Source organism: Eutrema salsugineum, unplaced genomic scaffold (assembly GCF_000478725.1).
Source record: "Eutrema salsugineum unplaced genomic scaffold, Eutsalg1_0 scaffold_2, whole genome shotgun sequence".
Lineage (NCBI taxonomy): Eukaryota > Viridiplantae > Streptophyta > Magnoliopsida > Brassicales > Brassicaceae > Eutrema > Eutrema salsugineum.
In genome coordinates, this window is record NW_006256829.1 from 7951927 (window position 1) to 7975039 (window position 23113).

General features: G+C 38.1%; 6 protein-coding genes across 6 annotated transcripts; 5 read left to right on the plus strand and 1 right to left on the minus strand.

Annotated features, from left to right (window-relative positions):
- The first annotated feature begins 2654 nt into the window (after positions 1–2654).
- On the plus strand, positions 2655–3380 carry LOC18019523 (60S ribosomal protein L12-3). The gene has a single exon (XM_006400760.2). It carries the CDS (start codon positions 2708–2710, stop codon positions 3206–3208), a length of 501 nt encoding a protein of 166 aa, XP_006400823.1. The 5' UTR covers positions 2655–2707; the 3' UTR covers positions 3209–3380.
- Positions 3381–12050: 8670 nt separating this feature from the next.
- Positions 12051–13486, plus strand: LOC18019524 (probable aquaporin PIP2-4). The gene is made up of 4 exons (XM_006400761.2): positions 12051–12424; positions 12568–12718; positions 12825–13110; positions 13206–13486. The coding sequence occupies exons 1-4, from the start codon at positions 12118–12120 to the stop codon at positions 13317–13319; spliced, it is 858 nt and encodes a 285-aa protein (XP_006400824.1). The 5' UTR covers positions 12051–12117; the 3' UTR covers positions 13320–13486.
- A 982-nt stretch (positions 13487–14468) lies between these two features.
- LOC18019525 lies at positions 14469–14971 on the plus strand. Its single transcript, XM_006400762.2, has one exon. The coding sequence runs from the start codon at positions 14522–14524 to the stop codon at positions 14963–14965; it is 444 nt and encodes a 147-aa protein (XP_006400825.1). The 5' UTR covers positions 14469–14521; the 3' UTR covers positions 14966–14971.
- A 501-nt stretch (positions 14972–15472) lies between these two features.
- Positions 15473–18519, plus strand: LOC18019526 (protein disulfide isomerase-like 1-4). Its single transcript, XM_006400763.2, has 12 exons — positions 15473–16096; positions 16192–16321; positions 16404–16569; positions 16658–16776; positions 16873–16953; positions 17109–17195; positions 17305–17379; positions 17459–17527; positions 17616–17696; positions 17772–17906; positions 18005–18061; positions 18152–18519. Exons 1-12 carry the CDS (start codon positions 15519–15521, stop codon positions 18356–18358), a joined length of 1785 nt encoding a protein of 594 aa, XP_006400826.1. The 5' UTR covers positions 15473–15518; the 3' UTR covers positions 18359–18519.
- Positions 18520–18777: 258 nt separating this feature from the next.
- LOC18019527 (glycerol-3-phosphate acyltransferase 9) lies at positions 18778–21587 on the minus strand. The gene is made up of 12 exons (XM_006400764.2): positions 21411–21587; positions 21251–21308; positions 21054–21172; positions 20815–20914; positions 20532–20627; positions 20340–20436; positions 20101–20188; positions 19921–20017; positions 19756–19841; positions 19513–19632; positions 19284–19382; positions 18778–18969 (listed from the first exon to the last, which is right to left on the minus strand). The coding sequence occupies exons 1-12, from the start codon at positions 21530–21532 to the stop codon at positions 18921–18923; spliced, it is 1131 nt and encodes a 376-aa protein (XP_006400827.1). The 5' UTR covers positions 21533–21587; the 3' UTR covers positions 18778–18920.
- A 557-nt stretch (positions 21588–22144) lies between these two features.
- Positions 22145–22831, plus strand: LOC18019528. Its single transcript, XM_006400765.2, has one exon. It carries the CDS (start codon positions 22160–22162, stop codon positions 22562–22564), a length of 405 nt encoding a protein of 134 aa, XP_006400828.2. The 5' UTR covers positions 22145–22159; the 3' UTR covers positions 22565–22831.
- The last annotated feature ends 282 nt before the right edge of the window (positions 22832–23113 follow it).

Here is a 23113-nt window from a genome sequence, read left to right on the forward strand (position 1 = left end):
ATATTTTGATGGATGATTGTTTTATCTGTCCTTGGAAGCAATTTATGTGTCCTTGGGAAGTAAATTTTTTAGGTGTCGACATAGTGGGCACATCAATATTATATTATGATTAGAAAAATAAAAAGTTAAAAATACTGCGCTGTAATGGTGATGATGATGATAAAGTGACTTTATTGCGAAAAAAACTTATAAAATTAATGCTTCGTCCAATCATGTTATCCTTTCCAGAAAGTTACGAGGTGAAACCATAACATAATAAATGAATAAATAACTCAATAATCGTTTAAATAGATACAGCCAGTCATAAGGCTCAGGGAAAAGTGATACTGTGATTTTATACAAATGTTGTTACAAGCTAGTGGTGAATCATTGGGCTATTTTCTATATTTGTTCGGCGAGTCTTTTAAGTGATTAATCGATTAGATTCCTTTAATACTATTCTGTTGGTCCATGGAAGATCGTAGATGTCACAGATGAGAATTATGCAAAGAAATTTGTAACAGGTATACAATAATGTTTAGAGTTTTTATGCAAAGAAGTGAAGAACATTTGAACATATTTGTTAGTTTTTATTGATAGTCTAGTGAATTTATTCGCGATCCAAATTTAAGTACCATTGTGTTCAACGGTTTTTGTAATTTTAGAAACCTAAAATCATAATGGCAGCGAGTGAATACTACATAGCATATATTAGAGTTTTATGCAAGTTATGATTAATATTTTTATTTTCTTAGAAAGAAAACTAACGAAAAATATATTTTATGGTTTTTTTCAGTTAAAGATGATAATAGACCGTCGATAAAAAAAAGTCAATAGACCAATTATAGTAACTTGCAACCATATGACGACGATAAATTTTAACATTTTATGATCATGTAACAAAATAATTTTAGATTTTTGCAACATATATATCATAGTCAAGACTTCGATCAATTCATTCACCACCAGTATAGCAAAATGGGATCTCTTAATTAAATTTGTACGTCAAAACAATTTATGAATATTCCTCTTAAAATATATATATATATGTGCATGAGTCACATGATTATGAGTCAATGTTGAAAACAAATTGCTTGAAGATTAATGAGACCATTATGCAAAATATTTTTGTATGAATATACAAATACGGATGCATGTACATCAGCAAACTCATTAATGTGTACGATAAAATTTATATGTAGTATATGTGTGTCTTTGGCATTATCTTTCTTAGTTCTTAGATCCTTTGAACTTTGATCAATTTTCTTAGTTGTCAATACAGATGGAAATTTATGTGCGTATGTATGTGTTTACAGACCCATTCCTCTTTGAAAATTTCTATCACAATGTAAAGTACTAATCCGGAAGCAAATAGTATATTCCTTATCTCAAAACTGATGATATTCAGTCCAGTCACTTGCATAAAATCCGGGACTAGCCATTATTAACCAATGGCATGTATAAGATTGGCTAGAATTTTTTAGGTAGATGGAGAAAGAAATAGAGAAGGCGAAGTTTATGTATGCAGTATTCTTTTTTGACTAACGTATTCAGTATTCTTATTGAGTGAAGTATTTCCATTAAATGTTCAAAAGCACTTAAGCACATCTTAGAGCTGGTATATATAATGCGAATATATAGTTCCTACCACGATTCTTGAGCAGAATTACCAAATTATTTACTCCCTACGTACGCGTGTTTCATCAAACAGATCATCACCCAATGGTCCTTGGTCTGTGTAACTTTATTAAGTAACACAAACAATCTATTGTGTTTTGAGAACACTGTCCTTGGTTCAGGCTTTCAATTTCACTTTGCTCAGTGTATATATGGTTTCTGCTTCTCAGGTTTTGATATTGTTTGTTTTCATTTAGGTGTGCGTTTGCTCTTCTAAATAACTATGTTACAGCATAAAAATGCAAATGTATGGAAAAAAACAATCGGCCTCTACACAATTTTTTTATAAGGCCGAATCACAACAAATTTTGGCTGTGTATATTGATCGGGTATAACAAGCACACACATCATGTGAAACATCCGAATCAAAAACCAGAACCAACTGGCCCAAGAGATGTTTTATACTAAGGCTTTTATCATTCCTGAAACGTCTCACTCTTTTTCATCCATCTCATCTTCTCTCTGATCTTATATGAATATACACAATAATCAAAAGAACTAGATTGTCTATCTAGAGTACAACAACAACAGCAACAAAAACAAAATGATTGGAGGTATATATCCTTTGAAAAATGCAACTGATTTCAATTACAAAATGAAAAGAAAACGAAACCAAAGCGACATGACAAACACATAATCTGTAGTGTTGACAATGACATATAGGCCAAACAGATTGGACTCTCAGACCTATAGAGGCCGTATTCAGTAACACATTATAACACAAGAGTCCACCTAGCTTTATTGAAAAATCAGGCCCATAAAAAATGTCTTTTAGATAAACTCCTTTTCCCAAAATTAGCCTTCAAAAATCTTCACAAACATCCGACATTGAAACGAAACGAAACATTAAATCCGCATCCTGTGAAGTTTGGTTTTGAGAATTTGATTAGACCGGTGGCACTCTGCTTTTGATTTCGGTTTGAGACAACCAAACCCGAATTGAAGGGCCAAATTCGTCATTCTAGTGAAAAAAACCCTAGCTGCTCAAACGCTTTATAACAGAGAAGACGAAACCCTAGTAGCTGAGAGTGAGTGTGAAGATTAGGAGAAAATGCCGCCGAAATTGGACCCATCTCAAATCGTCGACGTCTACGTCCGAGTCACCGGAGGTGAAGTCGGAGCAGCGAGTTCACTTGCCCCGAAGATCGGTCCACTCGGTCTCGCGCCGAAGAAGATCGGAGAAGACATCGCCAAGGAGACGGCGAAAGAATGGAAAGGGCTTCGAGTCACCGTCAAGCTCACGGTCCAGAATCGTCAAGCTAAGGTCACCGTTGTTCCTTCCGCGGCGGCTCTGGTCATCAAGGCGCTCAAGGAGCCAGAGCGAGATCGTAAGAAGGTGAAGAACATCAAACATAACGGGAACATCTCGTTTGATGACGTTATCGAGATCTCCAAAATTATGCGTCCGAGATCGATTGCAAAGGAATTGAGTGGAACGGTGAGGGAAATCTTGGGGACTTGCGTCTCCGTTGGTTGTACGGTCGATGGCAGAGACCCGAAGGATCTTCAGGAAGAAATCGTCAATGGAGACATTGAAGTTCCTAACGAGTGAAGGTTTTACTTTTTGGCTTCTCTTATTCGTATTTTTGTTGTATTTTGATTTCGAGGATTTGCTTTTTTAGTATACTATATTTCGGTATTGAGAAACTCGGAAGACGTTTTTTGGATTTGCACATTTGAATCCTTTCTTGGGATACAATTAGAAATGTTTCATTTCTATAATCTAACAACTTGGTTTTGAGTGTCCAAAAATTGAAATGTGTGTTATGACTTAGAATCTGATAGTGAATTGAACATTAGATTAGATTGTTTTGGCTTTGATCTTTCGGTCATTTAAGTATCATTGACACGGTCAGTCACCAAGCTCGATGGAACATTCAATTAAACGGTTTGATGTCTTGTCGAAAGTGCTGTCTTTGTAGTGAAGATTTAAGCTTTCTTTCTCCTTGCAACAATGGTAGATATTGTGCTGCATCATTTAGCTCTAGTGACATTGTTGAATGAATGCATCAAAACATCTATATAGAAAGTCTGAGACTGTGAGTGTTCTTTCGGGTTTGGTTACCATCTGGTTGGGCTAGTTGCACTTAAACCGTTCTTTACAACTTCATTGTCTTGGATCTAAGTTTGTTCTTGAATCTTGATTGATATGAGAAGTGGCTTTTGTTGTTTAAGTTGAACGCAAAGTCATGTTATGCATTGGTAAAAAGTACATAGACTTGAAGGGATCAAATCAATGAATATGACCTGGTTATAGTGAGAAAAAGAAGACGTCTATTAACATCATAATATACTAAATAATTCAATCATTAGAGTTCACTAAAATTCATCGAGCACAGTTTTTGTGGTGGTGGTGCTACATTCATTTCTACTAAATGATTAGTTGATGTTGATATCAATTGATCAGAGAGTATTAGGTGATTATTTTGTATGTTTGCCAAAAGAAGTGAAAAGCCGGTTAGTCATTGCAGGATTTGCGTCACATCCTCTGGTCACAAGTGTCTGACTCACAACTCTCAACTGTCGTATGCTCTCTGAGTCCTAATCAATAGCTTTTGTTACCAAACCATTTAATAAATAAAGACATCTTAATTCTTTTGTTAATAAATTTTAGTTATCTAACACAAACTTACAATAACACATGCATGTATATACTTCGAAATCATCATCTCTATATCAAACTCTAAACCAAAAATGCATGAACATGCTCACATGCCATGTACTGAATGCATTTTTTTTTTTTTGCCAACCTGAATGCATATCTTTATGTGTTTGTGTTTGTGTAATTAGATATATAAATATATGTGCATGCAACAAGCATGTAAGTCCAACATTAATTGATTAATTGGAAGGGCTAGGAGAATAGGAGCAATGGGACATAATGTTACGTGTACAGAAGAATTCGCCTGGCAAAGATAACATATAATAACAGCTCAACGTCTTGCATGTCATGGCTCTCATTCTTATCTTCTCCTCGTTATTTTCCTTTTCCTTAATTTTATACCCAATTTTTCTATAGTTGGTGGGTTACGTTGAGTTCATGTTTAAAATTATGTAGTCACTATTATTTTTTGACGAATTTTTCTATCAAATTAGAGACTACAATTCTTTTGCTAAATCATTTGATAGATATATCAATTTTATCTATAATTGCACCTGATTTTTGTTGTTCTTAAAAACTTTACAAGGAAATTTTATACTTGTAACTTTTTTATGTGGGTGGGATGAGACTTTGCTTGCTCACTGAAGAAAACATTAAATGCAGAAAATTCTTGCACGCTAAATTGTAATAATTCCCAAAAGAGGGCATCTTTTTTCATATGCAAGTTAGTTACATAACCTTTACAAGATTCCTATTTCCTCGTATATGTTTTTGTGTGTGGAACTTTATGTCATATATGTATATTATATAGTAACTATATTCTAATTTCTTAACTAGCTCTATCCCCGGTAATGTCATATATGATTAATATGACTTAAGAATTAAAGTTGTGACGACGACGATGATATAGTCTTGTTCCGAAATATTTTCCATTCAAGTATGCGATGTATCTTAGATTAGGTATGAGTTTAATATCCACTATATCTAAGTCATCTTAGTGTGGCCGTAATTGATAATTTTTTTTTTGTTTTTTATTAAAAGACCTCTTATTCTATAACATATACAGGTGAGTTATTTATATTATAATAAAAAAATTATGGATTGGTCAGAGAATTTTAATCTGACAGGTTGGACTAAGTTCAAACTTATAACAGAAACTAAGCCTATAGATTGAAATCTGGAGGCTTGTAAATTTCTTATTTCTCCTGCCATTCAATATGAAAACCTTTGTTACAAAAAAAAAGAAGAAGTTAATGAGTTTGAAATTTGACGTAGCAACAACCACTGAAAACTATTAAATTAAGGTCCAACTAAATTAATACAAACAAACAAGAATATGTCTAAAACGAGCGTTGGTTGGACGGCTTAAAACAAGTTTATCTTCTACTAATCATACAAATTAAGACAGCTCTGACCCTTAATTATGTTGTTCGGAAAATGTACGCATAATATAAAAAATGTTACGTAAAAAAAAAGAGATACAAAATGTTGAATTGAAGAAACATCATACGTACTCGACATAGGTTAGTGGAGACTCTGGAGACACATGATTGGCTATACGAATGTGTTGTACAGATGAACTAGAAGTCTCCATTACTATTTTACTCTTTAGAATCAATCTAATTATAAGTTAAGAAAAAAAAGCAAAAATAACTGGTGTAAATTAAATTATTAACTGATATCGGTTAATTTGACAGTGACGGATAGTATAGTGGGTTAGTGATGCAGAGCATCCTTAACTATTCTAAAAGGTTCACGTCTATTAGGTGTTGGTGTTTACGTGTCCTTAAATTAAGTATTTTTCCTTTTCGTTTCTTTCCCTTTTGCAGTTTTCCTTTTAAGTTCTCACGACTTCTTATAACTTTAGGATTGTGTTAGGAGTTATATAAAGGAGTCGTAGCTTTGTTTTCTTCTGATCTTTTGCTTTTGAAAACTAATAAAAAAAAAACCAAAAGAGGAAGTCTTAACTTCCCAAAGAGCTTGTGTTTGCACAGCACTGAGAGGAGTACTCTCAACCAAATTAATTCAGTCGATTTCTTGATCTTCTAAATTAAGAACCAAGTTCGTTTCAAGTTCTCTCAGAGTTATCGAAGCTTACTTGTCTAAAACGCTTGCGCGACTCCATCAGTTGGTATCAGATTACAGGACGTTTCTGGTTTGATTCATCATGCCTCCAAAGAAAGATACACAGGAAGAAATCTCCATGGCAGACCTGCAGCGTACGATACTAGCTATGCACGAAAATCTGCAGAACACGTTTCAGCAGACAATACAAACCCTAGGTGACACTTTGGCTCAAAATCAGCAAACCTTGATCGCAGCAATGACCACTAATAACAGAGCTGTTGTTGCCGATATTAACAATAATCAAGACGGCGATGGTGGCAACAACCGTAACCTACAACAACGACAACACGAAGGAAGAAATAATCAACAAAACAACCCTCTTGGTGATCGTCGTTGGGAATCCGGGTTGAAAGTGGATATTCCAGAATTTCAAGGCAGCGTTCGTGGAGAAGACTTGTTAGATTGGCTCATCACTGTCGAAGAGGTGCTGGAGTTCAAACAGGTACCACCTGATCGTCAAGTTCCACTTGTTGCGACAAGATTTCGTGGAAGAGCAGCCGCTTGGTGGTTACAACTCAAATCAACTCGAGCTCGCACCGGAAAATCTCGTATCACAACGTGGGAAAAATTAAAAAAACACTTGCGTGGACAGTTCCTCCCACTAAACCATGACCGTACCATGTTCACTAGACTGCAAAATCTGCGACAAGGATCACGAACTGTGGATGAATACGCTGAGGAATTCTACCTTCTACTCACAAGAAACGAGCTCAACGATACACAGATCCAGTTGGTCTCTCGGTTTATTGGTGGGTTACGACCTCAGTTACAAAATTCATTGACACAATTTGATCCGTCGACAGTGGCTGAAGCACATCGGAGAGCTCTTGCTTTCGAAACACAGTCCAAAGCCGGCTCGTCTTGTACTAATTCTGGGAATTGGCGACCTCGTCTTACAGGTACTGATACAAAAAACAGTTCTCGCGATAGTCCGGAAGTGACAAAATCTCAGACAGCACCTCGCAACTCCACCACCCTTGACGAGTCTACCCTTCGTCGCTCCACGCGACCGCCGGCTCTTAAGTGTTATAGTTGTGGTGAACCAGGTCACCGACAGACAGCTTGTCCAAATCAACAACGACGTGGTTTGCTCTTCGAAGACACCGAAAGAGTGTATAATTCAGCTGATGAGGAGGATACGGGAATATATGAGGAGACCCTCACAAGTGGTGATTCTAACGCCCCTGTCTTAATGCTGTGAAGAATTTGCTTAGCTCCTGTTGGGTATGAAGAACCGTAGTTGAGAACTAATATTTTTCGGTCAACTTGCACAATTAAAGGAAAGTTATGCAATTTAGTCATTGACTCCGGAAGTAGCAGGAATGTCGTCTCTGAAACAGCACTAAAGAAGCTCGGGTTAAAAAGAGAAGATCATCCCGCTCCATATGCTCTAGCGTGGATCACAGAAGGGCCGGACATTAAAATAACACACCGGGCTCTAGTGTCTTTTTCCATTGGCGCATTTTACAAGGATACCATCTACTGTGACATCGCACCTATGGACGTTAGTCATCTGATTTTGGGTCGTCCGTGGCAATTTGATCGGGACACATGCCATAATGGGAAAAAGAACACTTATAGCTTCGTCTTTGAAAACAGAAAGATCGTTCTTCTTCCAAATCCAGAACCAGCATCACTCCCTCTGGCAACAAATAAAGTGGACATTCAACTCCCTGTCATGAAAGATCTCGGTTCTAAACATACTCTCCTTTGTTCTCGAGTGCAATTTGAAACAGAACTCCGGGATTCAGGATTTATGTTAGCCTTACTTCCATCGGCTTCCACTGGATCTGGCCAAACATCATCACCTCCTATGGCATTCTCCACATTATTACATGAATTTGATGATGTTTTTCCGGATGATCTCCCTTTGAGCTTGCCCCCTTTACGATATATTCAACACCAGATCGATCTCGTTCCAGGTGCCACACTTCCAAATCGACCTCATTATCGTATGAGTCTACAGGAACATGAACAGTTACGTCGTCAAGTTGAAAGTTTACTCGTTAAAGGTCATATTCGGGAAAGTCTGAGTCCATGTGCTGTTCCGGCGTTATTGATTCCCAAGAAAGATGGGTCTTGGAGGATGTGCGTTGACAGCCGTGCTATTAACAAGATTACAGTTCGTTACCGATTTCCTATCCCTCGGCTCGATGACTTACTTGATCAAATTGGAACGGCAAAAATTTTCTCTAAACTCGATCTCAAGAGTGGATATCACCAAATTCGTATCAAACCTGGAGATGAGTGGAAGACAGCTTTTAAAACTCGCGAAGGGTTGTTTGAATGGCTTGTCATGCCCTTTGGATTGTCTAACGCCCCTAGTACTTTCATGCGTGTCATGAATCAGGCACTGCGACCGTTTATCGGAAAATTTGTTGTCGTCTACTTTGACGATATCCTGATTTTCAGTACAACATTAGAGGATCATCTTCACCATCTACGGAGCGGCTTGGAAATTTTACGGCGAAACAAGTTTTTTGTTGCAAAACAAAAATGCGAGTTTGGTACTGATCACGTCCTTTTCTTGGGATATGTTGTGTCACAGGATGGTTTATCGGTTGATAAGAGCAAAGTCGAAGCTGTTCGTTCGTGGCCTGAGCCCCGCTCTTTAACCGAAGTTTGCAGTTTTCATGGGCTTGCTTCGTTTTATCGTCGTTTTGTCCCTCATTTCAGTACCATTATGGCACCCATTACAGACTGCCTGAAGGCGGGGAAATTCAGTTGGTCTCATGAAGCTTCATGCGCATTTGAGGATATCAAGCACAAACTCACTTCTGCGCCAATTTTGGTTTTACCTGACTTTACGCAAGCATTTGAACTTCACAGCGATGCCTCTAAATTAGGAATTGGAGATGTCTTAAGTCAACAAGGACGTCCAATTGCGTACTATAGTGAAAAACTATCACGGGCTCGAGTTCGTTATAGTACTTATGATATTGAGTTTTATGCAGTTGTTCAAGCCATAAAGCATTGGAGACATTATCTGTTTCATAAAGAATTCATCTTGTTCACAGACCATGATGCCCTTAAACACCTGGATAGCCAAGCCAAAGTCTCTTCTCGTCATGCTACTTGGATTGCCTTTTTACAGCAATTCACATTCACAATTCGCCACCAGGCTGGAAAACTCAACCGAGTCGCTGATGCATTGAGTCGTCGTCATAACTTGGTATCTACAATGCATGCTTCGGTTACAGGCTTTGCGACGTTTTCGGATCTGTACTGCTCGGATCCATATTTTGCTCGGGTTTTGGGTGACGTCACTACAGGAACATCTCCAGAGTTTACTCTTCATGAGGGATTTCTTTTCAAAGGAAATCAGTTATGCATTCCTGATTGTAGTTTACGACTTCAAATTATTAAAGAACTGCATAATGAGGGACATGTAGGGAGAGATCGCACTTTGCAACTCGTGACTGAATCTTATTTTTGGCCCTCTTTACGTCTAGATGTCATCCGGTTCGTCGAACGCTGTCGCAGTTGTCAACAAGCCAAGGGTTCAGCCTCTAATGCTGGTTTATATTTACCACTTCCGGTGCCTACGCAGCCTTGGACAGACATTAGCATGGATTTCGTGCTTGGTCTTCCTCGTACACAGAAAGGCAATGATTCCATCTTTGTCGTTGTTGACATGTTTTCCAAAATGGCCCATTTTATTCCTTGTAAGCGTACTACGGATGCAGTTCGGGTGGCGTCCTTATTTTTTCAAGACATATACCGTCTTCATGGTCTTCCTACTTCTATTGTCTCTGATCGGGATACTCGGTTCCTGAGTCATTTTTGGCGATCGGTTTGGAAGCTTCTTCGCACTAGTCTTGATATGAGTACGGCATACCATCCTCAATCCGATGGTCAAACTGAAGTCACTAATCGCGTGTTGGGGAATATGCTTCGAAGTTTAGTTGGCGATAACCTTAAATCTTGGGATTCAAAACTCTGTATCGCTGAATTTGCGCATAATCATGCTCAAAATCACAGTGTGGGTTTTTGTCCTTTCAAAGTGGTTTATGGTATAACTCCGCGTTGTCCTTTGGATCTCGCACCACTTCCTGATCCGTCTTCATGGACAAGCAGCTGATTTTGTTGACAATGTACTAAATGTTCATCGTCAAGCTACAGAGAATCTTCAGTCCTCTACAGCCGCTTATAAAGAACGGGCAGATAAACATCGCCGAGCTGTTGAGTATCAGCCAGGGGACTTGGTTTGGGTGGTTCTAACAAAGGAGCGGTTACCAGCAAGCGACTATAACAAACTTAGCTCCCGAAAGATAGGACCCATTGAGGTATTGGAGCGCATCAATGCAAATGCTTATCGTGTACGATTGCCGTCGGACCTCCGTACAGCCAATGTTTTCAACGTCAAGCATCTCTATCCTTATCGCGGCGACAATAATGATCCAGATTCAGAGACGAATCTTCTTCTACCCCGGAGGACCTGATGCAGAGCATCCTTAACTATTCTAGAAGGTTCACGTCTATTAGGTGTTGGTGTTTACGTGTCCTTCAAATTAAGTATTTTTTCTTTTCGTTTCTTTCCCTTTTGCAGTTTTCCTTTTAAGTTCTCACGACTTCTTATAGCTTTAGGATTGTGTTAGGAGCTATATAAAGGAGTCGTAGCTTTTTTTTCTTCTGATCTTTTGCTTTTGAAAACTAATAAAAAAAAACCAAAAGAGGAAGTCTTAACTTCCCAAAGAACTTGTGTTTGCACAGCACTGAGAGGAGTACTCTCAACCAAATTAATTCAGTCGATTTCTTGATCTTCTAAATTAAGAACCAAGTTCGTTTCAAGTTCTCTCAGAGTTATTGAAGCTTACTTGTCTAAAACGCTTGCGCGACTCCATCAGTTAGCCGATCAGAATGTGTCTATAAGGCCTAATGAGAGTATCGAATGACTTTTTAACAAAAAAAAGAAAGAGTATCGAATGATTCATGGCATTTAGTCAGAGTACTATAATTGCTATGTTTCGCCTGTTGACTTTATTTCTACATTTTTGATTGATTTTCTACATTTTGATGAATTACCTTCATGTTAAAACGATGAACACTTTTATAGAATTTACCCTTATCGGGCCTTTCATTCGTTTGCCAAATTTAAGGGGAAATGAGAGAATGTTTATACGTTTTGAGTTTTCACTCAAATTTACCTATAAGATAATCCTAATCCTTGAAAAAAAAACCCGATTGTATAGCAATAGAATTACAAGTGGTAAAACACTTTGATGAATTTTTATTTCTTTTTAAAAAAAAATATTGTATATATCTGCAATTAAGATATTCAAATTATCATGCATAATTAGTGACCCATCCCCATATTCGACTAGAATAAAATTAAACCTAACACACCCACCTACAAAATAAATAATAATAAACTAATATTGAGAAACCAATATCAGAATTCTTAAAAGTTTTAAGAAAAAAAAAGAAAAAATGTAAAATCATTATTTCATAATATTGACAAAACCTAATTAGCAAAATTTAGATGTTTCTCATAATACCACCAGCTAGGCATACATATTGAGATAAGATTCCTTCATAAATAATTTGAATTGACTATCTACATAATTATTTATTAACCTTAAATTTATTTCCAATAATGTAATTAGACCAAACCTTTGCAACAGTCTCTGTGTATATAAACACAATCCACACAAACACAAGAACTACAAATCTCAAACAAACATTAAAACTCATCTCTCTTTCTCTCTCTCTCACCATCATCTTTGGGAGCCATGGCAAAGGACTTGGAGGTGCAAGAGGGCGGAGCAACGGCGGCGAGAGATTACGCAGATCCTCCTCCGGCGCCATTGTTGGACATGGAGGAGCTTCGGAAGTGGTCACTCTATAGAGCGGTCATAGCTGAGTTCGTGGCGACACTTCTCTTCCTTTACGTCTCTATCCTCACCGTGATCGGTTACAAAGCTCAGACCGACGCATCCGCCGGAGGAGTTGATTGCGGCGGCGTAGGGATACTTGGGATTGCGTGGGCTTTCGGTGGAATGATCTTTGTTCTCGTTTACTGCACAGCCGGTGTCTCCGGTATGTATACTAAACGTTGGTTACATATATAGATTTTCACGTGACAATAAAGTTTATAACAAATTTTTTTTTTTTGGCTATAGATCTATTTGGTACTGTTTTAATTTCGGGTTTCATCAAATATATACATAAATTTTATTCAGGTGGGCATATAAATCCGGCTGTGACGTTTGGACTGTTCCTAGCTCGAAAAGTGTCCTTGGTGCGGACAGTTTTATACATTGTGGCTCAGTGCCTTGGTGCTATCTGCGGTTGCGGTTTCGTCAAAGCATTTCAAAGTTCTTACTACACCAGGTTCACATTTTTGTCACTATACCAAAAATTGGTTTTTATAGGGTCTAATTAATTAATGTGATTATATTGTTTTATTAATTACAAAATTGCTAATATATAATATTAGATATGGAGGTGGAGCCAACGAGCTCGCCGACGGCTACAACAAAGGTACCGGACTTGGTGCGGAGATCATCGGAACATTTGTCCTCGTTTACACTGTTTTCTCGGCCACCGATCCTAAGCGAAGTGCACGTGACTCTCACATTCCAGTTTTGGCGCCACTTCCCATTGGTTTTGCCGTCTTCATGGTTCACTTAGCCACCATTCCCATCACCGGAACCGGAATCAACCCGGCCCGTAGCTTCGGAGCCGCGGTTATCTACAACCAAGAAAAGGCCTGGGACGACCAAGTACGTTCTTTAATTCTCATATGGACACATGGAATATTATTATGAAAATCAATGATGTTTTAATTATATTATTTTTTTGATGATTTTGTGAACAGTGGATTTTTTGGGTGGGACCGATGATCGGAGCAGCAGCGGCTGCGTTATACCATCAGTTTGTTCTAAGAGCGGCTGCGATTAAAGCTCTTGGTTCCTTTAGGAGCTCTGCTTAAATTTAACTGTTTATTTTTTGATTAAGTTACAAGTCAACCTTTAATCAAAAATGATGATTACCGCATAGTATTTCACTACGATTGTTAAGTGGAAGTTACCTGTATCTTTTTCTATTTATATATTCGATCTGTTTTTTTTCCCTTCTTTTTCATGGAATTTCCCATTCGTGTAAATGTGGTTTTAATTAATGTTGCTTTAAGATAAGTCTCAGTTTCTTCCCTTTATCTTTTCGTAGAGTTAACGTTTACTTTTGATTTGATTCTATTTCTCTTCGGAATCAACAGATGTCACGTATGTGGTTTACAATAGTATACGAGACACAAGAAAAACTTCACTTGTTATCTCTGTTTTTTAATATCTGTATTAGACAAGTTTATCGGCTTTCTTTTGCCTTTCCAGCATCATACTAGTAGTGTTAATGAATTATGGGCTACAATATAATAATCATAGAGCTGTTGTCAAACATCAGAAAAGCAAAGGCATCACTTTTTAGCATTTTTCTCTCATATAAATAAAAAAAATGAACCGGATTAAAATTTATTTATGTTTTCATTGTTTTATTACACAGCATATGCATTGTTGTTTACGGTTTTGGTTTTGTTGAATTTGATCTGGTTCGGTTTCACATTGATTATCGAAACCGAACAATGCAACCTTAAAGTGTGGACCCGATTAATAATTCCCTTTTCCTTGTTTTATTTTCCATTGCGGTTCCTTAAAGCTAACAAACTCTTCATGCATTCTTTATCATCAGTCTTACCCACTAAATTTATATAAAAAAAAAAAAATAGAAGAGGAACAAATACAATGACCTTATTCCAAAATATTTTGTTCGACAGATCAAACATAAACAATATAAATACAAAGGGTAAAACCAATAAACTACAACTTGTTTTGTTTGTGAAAAGATTAAGTGTTCATTCATCAACACTTCGTATTATTGGTCAATTATACACAAAAGGTCGAAACAAACAGAAACTGCATGACTTCTCTCTTCTTAATCACTAAAAACACTCTTTTGTTTTTTTTTTCTTTTGATATGAGACAATCATACAAATTTGCACTTCAAGCAACAACTATCTCCTTTATAACCTATAACCAATCCTATAAAACTCAAAGCACACACACACACACACAAACAGACAAACTAAACAAAATCAAAGATTAACGAAGCTTTTAGAGAAAAACAAAAAACAACAACATGACTTACCTAACTCACTCTTTGCTCTTCTTCTTCTCTTACTTGTCTTTGCTTCTATGTATTTCCATTGCAGGAAGCAGACCTGTTCATGGTCCAGCTTATTCAAACCCTTCTGCTATATCTCCAGAAGCTTACGATTTCTTTCACCCGAAATCATCACTCCCTGACAACAATCCACCAAGAAAATCGCCTTCTTCGCCATCGCTTTCACCTTCCCCTTCACCTTCAAAGACAACTAATGTAGAAGCAGAAGATACACAAGGAAGCAAAGTTTCATCAGACGAACACACAAGCGAGAGTAGCAGAGAAGAAGGACGAGGAGAAACCGTTGGACTAGTGTTGGGCGTTTCTTTCGTAGCATTTCTCTCGATGGGAATTTACTTTTTTGTCAAGAAACGACGTGCTAATGTAATCCGGACGATTGTGATTAAGTCTGATGCTTAAGTTAGCCATAATAAAATTAGTTTTTTTTTGGTTTTCTTTTCAAGATTTGTCAATTGCTATCGGTTTGATTACAATAGTAGAACGTTACAATGGGTCAAGAAGAAGAATTTCAATCATAATAACAAGTTAATGTTATATAGTATAAATACTTCTTAAACTAAATAGATATATAGATATTGAATAAGATATACCTTATGATATCCTTTAGATGATCATGTCCTTCGATACATACAAACGATTTCGAATCAATTTTGGCTTGTTTTTTTTTGGACTTTAGAATAATAAGTGTGATTCGTTTTTGGTTCAAATTTTTTAAAAATTGGTTTGATTCGTTTTTTTTTTCTGTTACCAAAATTGTGGTCAACCCATAAATTTTGGTCGTATTTTAGTCAATGAAATAATCATATTATTTACACAGTACTGTTAAAACGACGACGTTTCTGGGTAACTACGAACATGTGTAGAGAAATAAGAAATCAGTTTGTTTGTACTTCGTAGTTGGTTAGATCTCAAAACACCTCAAGAGAGTTTCCAATTCACAGTCGCACGAAAAATGGCGTTCCGGTTTCTTCTCCTCCTCTCTCTCACCGCTCTTCTCATTTTCTCCGCCGTTTCTCCCTCTTTCGCCGCCTCTTCCTCCGACGTCGACGATGAGGACCTCAGCTTCCTCGAAGATCTCAAAGACGAAGCTGACGGTACCGCCGAGCCACTCACTTCCACTGGACTTGACGAATTCGACGGAGGAGAAGACGAAGATCCAGAGATGTACGAAGACGACGAGGAAGACGGAGATCTCTCCGATCTAGGAAATCCAGACTCGGATCCGTTCCCGGCGCCGGAAGTCGACGAGAAAGACGTGGTGGTCATTAAGGAGCGCAACTTCACCGACGTGATCGAGAACAACCAATACGTTATGGTTGAGTTCTACGCGCCGTGGTGCGGCCATTGCCAGTCTCTTGCTCCCGAGTACGCGGCTGCCGCGACGGAGCTGAAGAGCGACGGTGTCGTTTTGGCTAAAATCGACGCGACGGAGGAGAATGAGCTTGCTCATCAGTATAGCGTTCAGGGATTCCCGACCATTCTCTTCTTCGTAGATGGCGAGCACAAGCCTTACACTGGAGGGAGGACCAAGTAAGTGAATCTCGAATCAATTCGATTTTGGTATTGTATTGTATTGCTATGGCATCGTCGGATCTGAGTGGAGAATTTACTGATATGTGATTTAGGGAAACAATTGTGACGTGGGTGAAGAAGAAGATAGGTCCTGGTGTGTATAATCTAACCACATTAGATGATGCCGAGAAAGTGTTGACTTCTGGGAACAAAGTCGTCTTGGGTTACTTGAACTCTTTGGTGGTATGTTTCCTTAATCCACATTGGTATCTTTGTTGTTGTTCCTTCTCAATGCGTTGGATAACCAAAAATGCGGAATTTACAGGGTGCTGAGCACGATCAACTTGCTGCTGCCTCCAAAGCTGAAGACGATGTCAACTTCTATCAAACGGTGAGTCCCGAGGTTGCCAAGATGTTTCACATCGATCCGGAGTCTAAAAGGCCTGCTTTGGTCCTAGTTAAGAGGGAAGAGGAGAAGATTAGCCATTTTGGTTGGTTCTATAATTCTTTGTTGTGCTTTGATTTAGTAATTTTGTTACTGGGCTTTGCTTATTTTGTTTTTGTGTTATTAATCCGTAGATGGGGATTTTGTTAAGTCTGCTCTAGCTAGTTTTGTGTCTGCCAACAAGCTTCCTTTGGTCTCTGTTTTCACCAGAGACAGTGCCCCCGAAATTTTTGAGAGTGCAATCAAGAAACAGGTGTGTTTAATATAATTCAGTGGGGTTCTTCAGTTCAGATAAAGAGATGGTTTAGGTCGATTTACTAACGCGATTGTGTATATGTTTTCTTTGCAGTTGTTGTTGTTCACAACCAAAAATGACTCGGAAAAGGTTCTTCCAGAATATCAAGAAGCAGCTAAATCATTTAAAGGAAAGGTATGAACATAGGTCCTGCCCGTGAAACCTCTGATTTGTTTGAAAGTCTTTGTTTCGTATAAAGACAAGTACATGAAAAAGGATCTTTAGGGAAACCATGGCGATATATTATCTTTGTAAGGCCACTTCTAAGAAGTCTTTGTTTCTTGCTACAGCTCATCTTCGTATCTGTGGATCTGGATAATGAGGATTATGGGAAGCCAGTCGCCGAATACTTTGGTGTGTCTGGAAACGGACCTAAAGTAAGTTAATTTTGTTGTTGTTCTGGGTCTGAAAAGTTGCACATTTATAAGAGTCTTGAATCCTAGATCTTTTCGTCTAAATACATCCCGAATGTTGGTCTGTGTCTAGCTTATTGCCTACACAGGGAACGAAGATCCTAAAAAACACTTCTTCGATGGAGAAATCAAGTCGGATAAAATTAAGGTATCTCTTTGAATTTTTTTTTACTAGTAAAACTTGGTTTTACGGTAAAGATTGATATTAAACCTACAACTTCTTGCAGACATTCGGGGAGGAATTCTTGAGCGACAAACTAAAGCCTTTCTATAAGTCAGACCCCATTCCTGAAAAGGTAAAGGTGTCTATTTCCTATCATTCATTCTTATCTTTCATTCGTCTTCTCTCTTTATGTAACATTAAACTTAATTTTGTGGCTACAGAACGATGGAGATGTGAAAATAGTAGTCGGAGATAACTTTGATGAAATTGTTCTGGACGAGTCTAAGGATGTTCTTCTCGAGGTATTATATTGTATCATAGTCCATCAATAAACCGATACGGAATTCACGTTGTCTCACATTTAAGACAAAACTCAGGTCTATGCACCATGGTGTGGCCATTGCCAAGCCCTTGAGCCAATGTATAACAAGCTTGCCAAACATTTACAAAGCATTGATTCTCTTGTCATAGCCAAGATGGATGGAACAACCAATGAACACCCCAAGGCAAAGGTAATAAGCGTAATAAATGTATCAAATATACATCTTTAGACATGGAAAACCTTTTATGCTCAAAGCCTGAATTGTTTATGGCGTAAAATTCTGTGCAGGCCGAAGGATTCCCTACAATTCTTTTCTTCCCTGCAGGAAACAAGACCTCAGAGCCGGTAAGTTTTTGGTTCTTTGGCTGCAACGGTTTTGTCTTCTTGGATTCGCTCTATTAAGAGAATTGTCTACTTTCGTTGTGTGTGGAGCAGATAACGGTAGATACAGACCGCACTGTGGTTGCATTTTACAAGTTTTTGAGGAAACACGCAACTATCCCGTTCAAACTGGAGAAACCTGCATCAACAGAATCTCCTAAAACTGTCGAGTCCACACCAAAAGGGGAAACTACTGAGACCAAAGGAAAAGCCGATAGCATAACAAAGAGCCCTGAAACAGATTCCAAGGACGAATTGTGATCAGTAAGCTAAGAAAAGGACATGAGTTATAGAAATACGTCTCCTTAAGTTATATTGTATGACCGGAATTTTTTCATCACGAGTTTGGACTAGAGAAAGATGGAGACAAGTAACTTTAGTTTTGAGAAAGGCAATTTCAACTCTTTTGATTTGGTTTCAAAGGCCAGCTTGTAGAACTGTCACACACTGAAATAAGTTTGCACAATCAAATTAATAAAAAAGCTAATCTTGCCGTGCATCTTTGTTGCAAAGCCGAATTTCATGCGGATCAAGACACTTGAAATCAACTGATTAGCACGTTTCAGTTCTCTGCCTTTCCAAATTCGAACGGGAAAAAACTTGCACAATTAGAGGAGTTCGTGAATCAGAATTCAGAACCATCACAATATTTGTGGTCTAGTATACGAACGCACAAGATGCAAAAAGTGAGTTCTGTCTATTGAGAAGATTCACAAAATGTATTGTATTGAATGAAAAACATAGAGAACATGAGCCATGAGTTTGTTTTAATCTCAAGGGAAAAGTGCTACACCACAAGGAAAATATAACTTCATCTTTGCATTCACTTCTCTTCCAATCTAGCCAGGATTGACTCTGCGAAGCTCTGTTGCCTGTGAATTCAAAGAAAGACAAATAAGCGTGTCATACACAACAAGTACGAATGTGAACTGCAACTACTAGGTATTATTTCAAGGATCACTACAGTTGAGCCCTTAAATTAATGCAAGTTCGAAGTTGGGATTAAAATGGGTGCTGTATAAGAAAGTGTCGGCTCTGTGTAACGCACCACAAATAAACTCGGTGTACCATATGATCCTTACCTAATAGGACTAACGCATAACCATATTTCTTAAGAGATTCAACAAATTCAACAGGATAATGACAAGCAGTAGAATTTCTAGAAATAAAAACACGTTGAACATACTTGCGTTCACTATGCTTGGAGCTCGGTCGTGAATACTTCAAGTATCCATCCCAAGGGACCTTTTTGAGACCTGCCCGAAGAGATATCATGTCTCTGACCCTGTGCCAAGTAAATAAAGTGGATCTCATAAACGTTAGACAAGCTACCAGACGAAAAAGAATGCCATGCCAATTTTCTTCATACAAAAACATCTTAGTATATGTCTTGTTTGATGAAAGAGTAACTTTACCTCTCTGCAAACTCAATTGCTGTTTCTCCAGGCCTTATAGTTTGGGGTTCCAAGTACCATACTTCACAAACGACAGCCCATGATGTCATGAGTTGCAGCAAGTGCATAGTGAATGATTGTCTGCAAAGACAACGCAAGACCTTTTGTTACCAAGACAACGCAAATGGCCCTAAATAATTTGCCCGTCTTTGTACCAGAAAAAATTCAAAATTATCTGTCTATGGTGATGTGAAAGTCCCTTACTTTCTGCTGTTCCAGAAGGCGTCAACAAAAATCTTGTTGTATTTGATTGCAATTGGACAGACAGTGCAGTCCAATTCAAAAGCACCCTGAACATCGTCATGAAGCAAATCAGAAACATAAATATTGATTACGAGGAAAATCATATCATAGTTAGGTCTAAAATACCTTTTTAAACATCACTGTATAATTATTATTTACACAAGTCCCTTCGGGAAATATGAGAAGAGGATTATTGTCAGCTCCTTGGACATGGTCCCTTAACCTGAAATTATGTAAATTCTTGTTCCCATGATTTATGAGTAGATTAAGTAATGACAGTTTAAGGGGCACAAGAATCATGCATACTTTCTCGCTACTATTTCACGATCCTTTGCCTCAGAACGATTGAACCAGATACATCCTACGCTCTCTAATATTGTGCTTTGCAGTAGCCCTTCATATTCAAAGCAACAAAAGTGACAATAATGCACGAAAGGAAAACCAGTCACTCGACACTAAATCAGTCAAACGCCTATATAAAAAAGTGAGCCATCATCAAGGTCATAAGCACACTTATGCGCGCTCTAAACACCCCTGAGACTTACCAACCCAACCAGGATGTTTCTGCATTATAACAGCAAATGCGGTCATCTGCTCCAAGACGATAAAATCAATCATGGAAGTATGGTTGGCAACATAGACCTGTTTAAATCCAAATCACAAAATAAGCATAGGCATAAAAGTATAAAAGGAGATGCAAAGTTGAAACCGAACTACTTTTGAAAAGGAAACATGACCTGCTTAGGACGGATGCTAGGGCGTGGCCCGTGATATCTGACAACTCCTGTCCACGAGGCGACAAAAAAGCTGCATATCATCTCCACCAAGACCCTCTAGTAACACAGTGAAAGAAAATACAAGTTTCAACGTCAAGATATTGGTCGCCGAGCTCCACAAGGAAGGAAAAAAATCAACAAAGCAGAAGATACACAAGAAAACTTCCTTGTTAATAAACAAAATGCTCTGACTAGTTTAACACAAATCATAGAAGAGAAACGAGAAACAGAGAATTAAAGCCACCTCTATGTTTTTCCTCAACCTATCATGGCCTTTCAGCAACGAATGTACGGGGATAAATGTTGAAAGGAAAATAAACCACCCGAAAGCTAAAGTGAAGCACCTGCAGGTTTATTAAAATCAATGAAAGGATCAGTCCAAAACACATGGCTGAAAAATCTTAAAACTTTGAGCTCTGAACATACAGAAAAGGAAACTAGAGAGAATCGAACAGGAAAGGAGAAGATAAAGAGGAAACAGACCTCAACGGGAAGAGAATACAGTATCTAACAACAACCCCAAAGCACCAAAGTGGAAACAAGTAAATGTTCCAGTTCCAAGGTTCCGGAGGATTCGACTTGAAACATCTGGTGAAGGAGTCCTGCAATCAAAAATCGAATCTTTGAACAGAGATTTCACAGATTCGGGTGACCTTTGGTGAAAGTCAGAAATAGCTTACATCAACAATGGCACCACCAGCTTCAGTGAGAGTAGGGGAGATGTCTAGTAAATCACGCCTGCAATTCAAACGACGATGATAATTTATCAGCCGATCCAAATCAAATTCAAATTCAAACTCAAAAAGAATTCTGACATGCGGAGAGAGTTTTTTATTTTACAGGCGGAGTTTGCCGCGATGTTCATTGATGGAGGAACCAGAAGGAAGATAATCTTCGATGTTAGGGTGATCAAGATCAAGCTCCGATCTCGATGTCACGAGCTTCCCTGCCGAAGTGCTCATTATTTCGGAAACTTTCCCGATCGCCGGTAAATTGTTGTCTCTTGTGGTGGTGGTGAAAGCTGAGGCGAGGGAAGAAGCAGAAAACACCAAAGCGCAACACCACTAGGCCCTTTAGTATTATAAGGCCCAACCCAATTATAATTAGAAATTTTGAGCCCAATTCACTGGACTCGCAGATTGGCATTGCACCGGTGAATCTTTATTCACATGAAGATTCATAATCCATTTCCTAATTCTTTCATTTTGTTTTTATCGCTAGTGATTACATTTCTTCTTTTGTTGAGTTGTGAAACCTTCTAAAATTAATTAAAGTCAACCATCAAAAGAAACAGATTTAATTTTATTTATATAAAGTGGTTATTTGCCTTACGATACTGATAATTGACTCTTATATTTCATTAACTTCTCCCTATTACACAATAGTTGATTGCTCCAAAGCGTTGACCGTTAGGTGCCAAAGCAATTCTCTAGTGTCACTCATATGAACTTTAAGTGGAAAATCAACAAAATGCTTCTCGTAATCTGGTTTTTATACATTTCTGACGTGGCGAAACATAATTCGTCATACGCACACTATATATTTATTCTCCGTCTCTTCTTGAGAGAGCGAGGTATTGAATCTTGGAGATGATGAAGAAGGTTGTTTTCATAATTGTAGCTCTGTTTTTAATGGCGGGAATCGTATCCGGTGACATTTCAAGTAAAAAAGTTTCACCGGCTCCGTCTCCGATCAAGCATTATTCGTCTCCGCCGCAGTCAGAAGCAGAAATGCCTCCGACGATGCCTGATGATTACATTTCTCCGTCGCCGACGTCTGAGGAATCTCCAAAAGCCGGTGAGGTAAACAACACCGACGTTACCGGAACGGAAGGCGATGATAAATCCTCCGGGGGAGGAAAGAAGGCCGGAATCGCGGTTGGAGCGATTGCGGCGGCGAGTATGGTCGGCGTCGGAGGATACGTGTTGAAGAAACGGCGAGAGAACATACGACGTCGTTCACGATATGAATACGCCGCCACTGAGATCTTCTGAAAGTTATTGAAACCGCCGTGGATTTTTTTAGTAGCGTAAGCAACTGTATGTGTTTCTTCTTTTTTTTTTTTTTTTTTTTTTTGTTATTTAAGCATTGAAACTGTTTATAAAGTCAGAGTTATACACAAGGTAAAAAAAATAACGGAAAAATCTGAAACAAAAGTCATTAAACCTCATTTTCCATGGCGAAATCTTTCCAATATATTGGCCCAAAACTTTAGATTTGTTGTTTCCGTTTCGTAATGCCATCATACATTTTAATTTGTAAGCAACTGTATGTTTGTAAATGCATGAAAATTATATTGCTTTTGCACCTAACGGTCAACGTTAGCATTGTATGTTCAAGGATATGCTACAAGGTTAACTTACGATTTAAAAGTTCTATATATTTACATGTTTCTTGGCTAATGTAAAACTTTTTTTTTTGTTAGCCTATGAACTTGGCGTTAAAAATACGATATGCCCTAACTCCCTATGCATTTTTTATTTTATTTTATTTTATTGGACTCAGCTATCTTATGTTATGGACCGGGTATGTCCATAAAAGAT

Coding starts and splice junctions, on each gene's coding strand:
- LOC18019523 (XM_006400760.2), top strand. CDS start 2,708: ATGCCGCCGAAATTGGACCCATCTCAAATCGTCGACGTCTACGTCCGA.
- LOC18019524 (XM_006400761.2), top strand. CDS start 12,118: ATGGCAAAGGACTTGGAGGTGCAAGAGGGCGGAGCAACGGCGGCGAGA. Junction 12,425..12,567: donor CTGCACAGCCGGTGTCTCCG/GTATGTATACTA, acceptor AATTTTATTCAG/GTGGGCATATAAATCCGGCT. Junction 13,111..13,205: donor AAAAGGCCTGGGACGACCAA/GTACGTTCTTTA, acceptor TTTTGTGAACAG/TGGATTTTTTGGGTGGGACC.
- LOC18019525 (XM_006400762.2), top strand. CDS start 14,522: ATGACTTACCTAACTCACTCTTTGCTCTTCTTCTTCTCTTACTTGTCT.
- LOC18019526 (XM_006400763.2), top strand. CDS start 15,519: ATGGCGTTCCGGTTTCTTCTCCTCCTCTCTCTCACCGCTCTTCTCATT. Junction 17,697..17,771: donor CTAAGGATGTTCTTCTCGAG/GTATTATATTGT, acceptor GACAAAACTCAG/GTCTATGCACCATGGTGTGG. Junction 18,062..18,151: donor GAAACAAGACCTCAGAGCCG/GTAAGTTTTTGG, acceptor TGTGTGGAGCAG/ATAACGGTAGATACAGACCG.
- LOC18019527 (XM_006400764.2), bottom strand. CDS start 21,532: ATGAGCACTTCGGCAGGGAAGCTCGTGACATCGAGATCGGAGCTTGAT. Junction 19,842..19,920: donor ATACAGTGATGTTTAAAAAG/GTATTTTAGACC, acceptor GACGATGTTCAG/GGTGCTTTTGAATTGGACTG. Junction 19,633..19,755: donor GCCTTCTGGAACAGCAGAAA/GTAAGGGACTTT, acceptor TTGTCTTTGCAG/ACAATCATTCACTATGCACT.
- LOC18019528 (XM_006400765.2), top strand. CDS start 22,160: ATGATGAAGAAGGTTGTTTTCATAATTGTAGCTCTGTTTTTAATGGCG.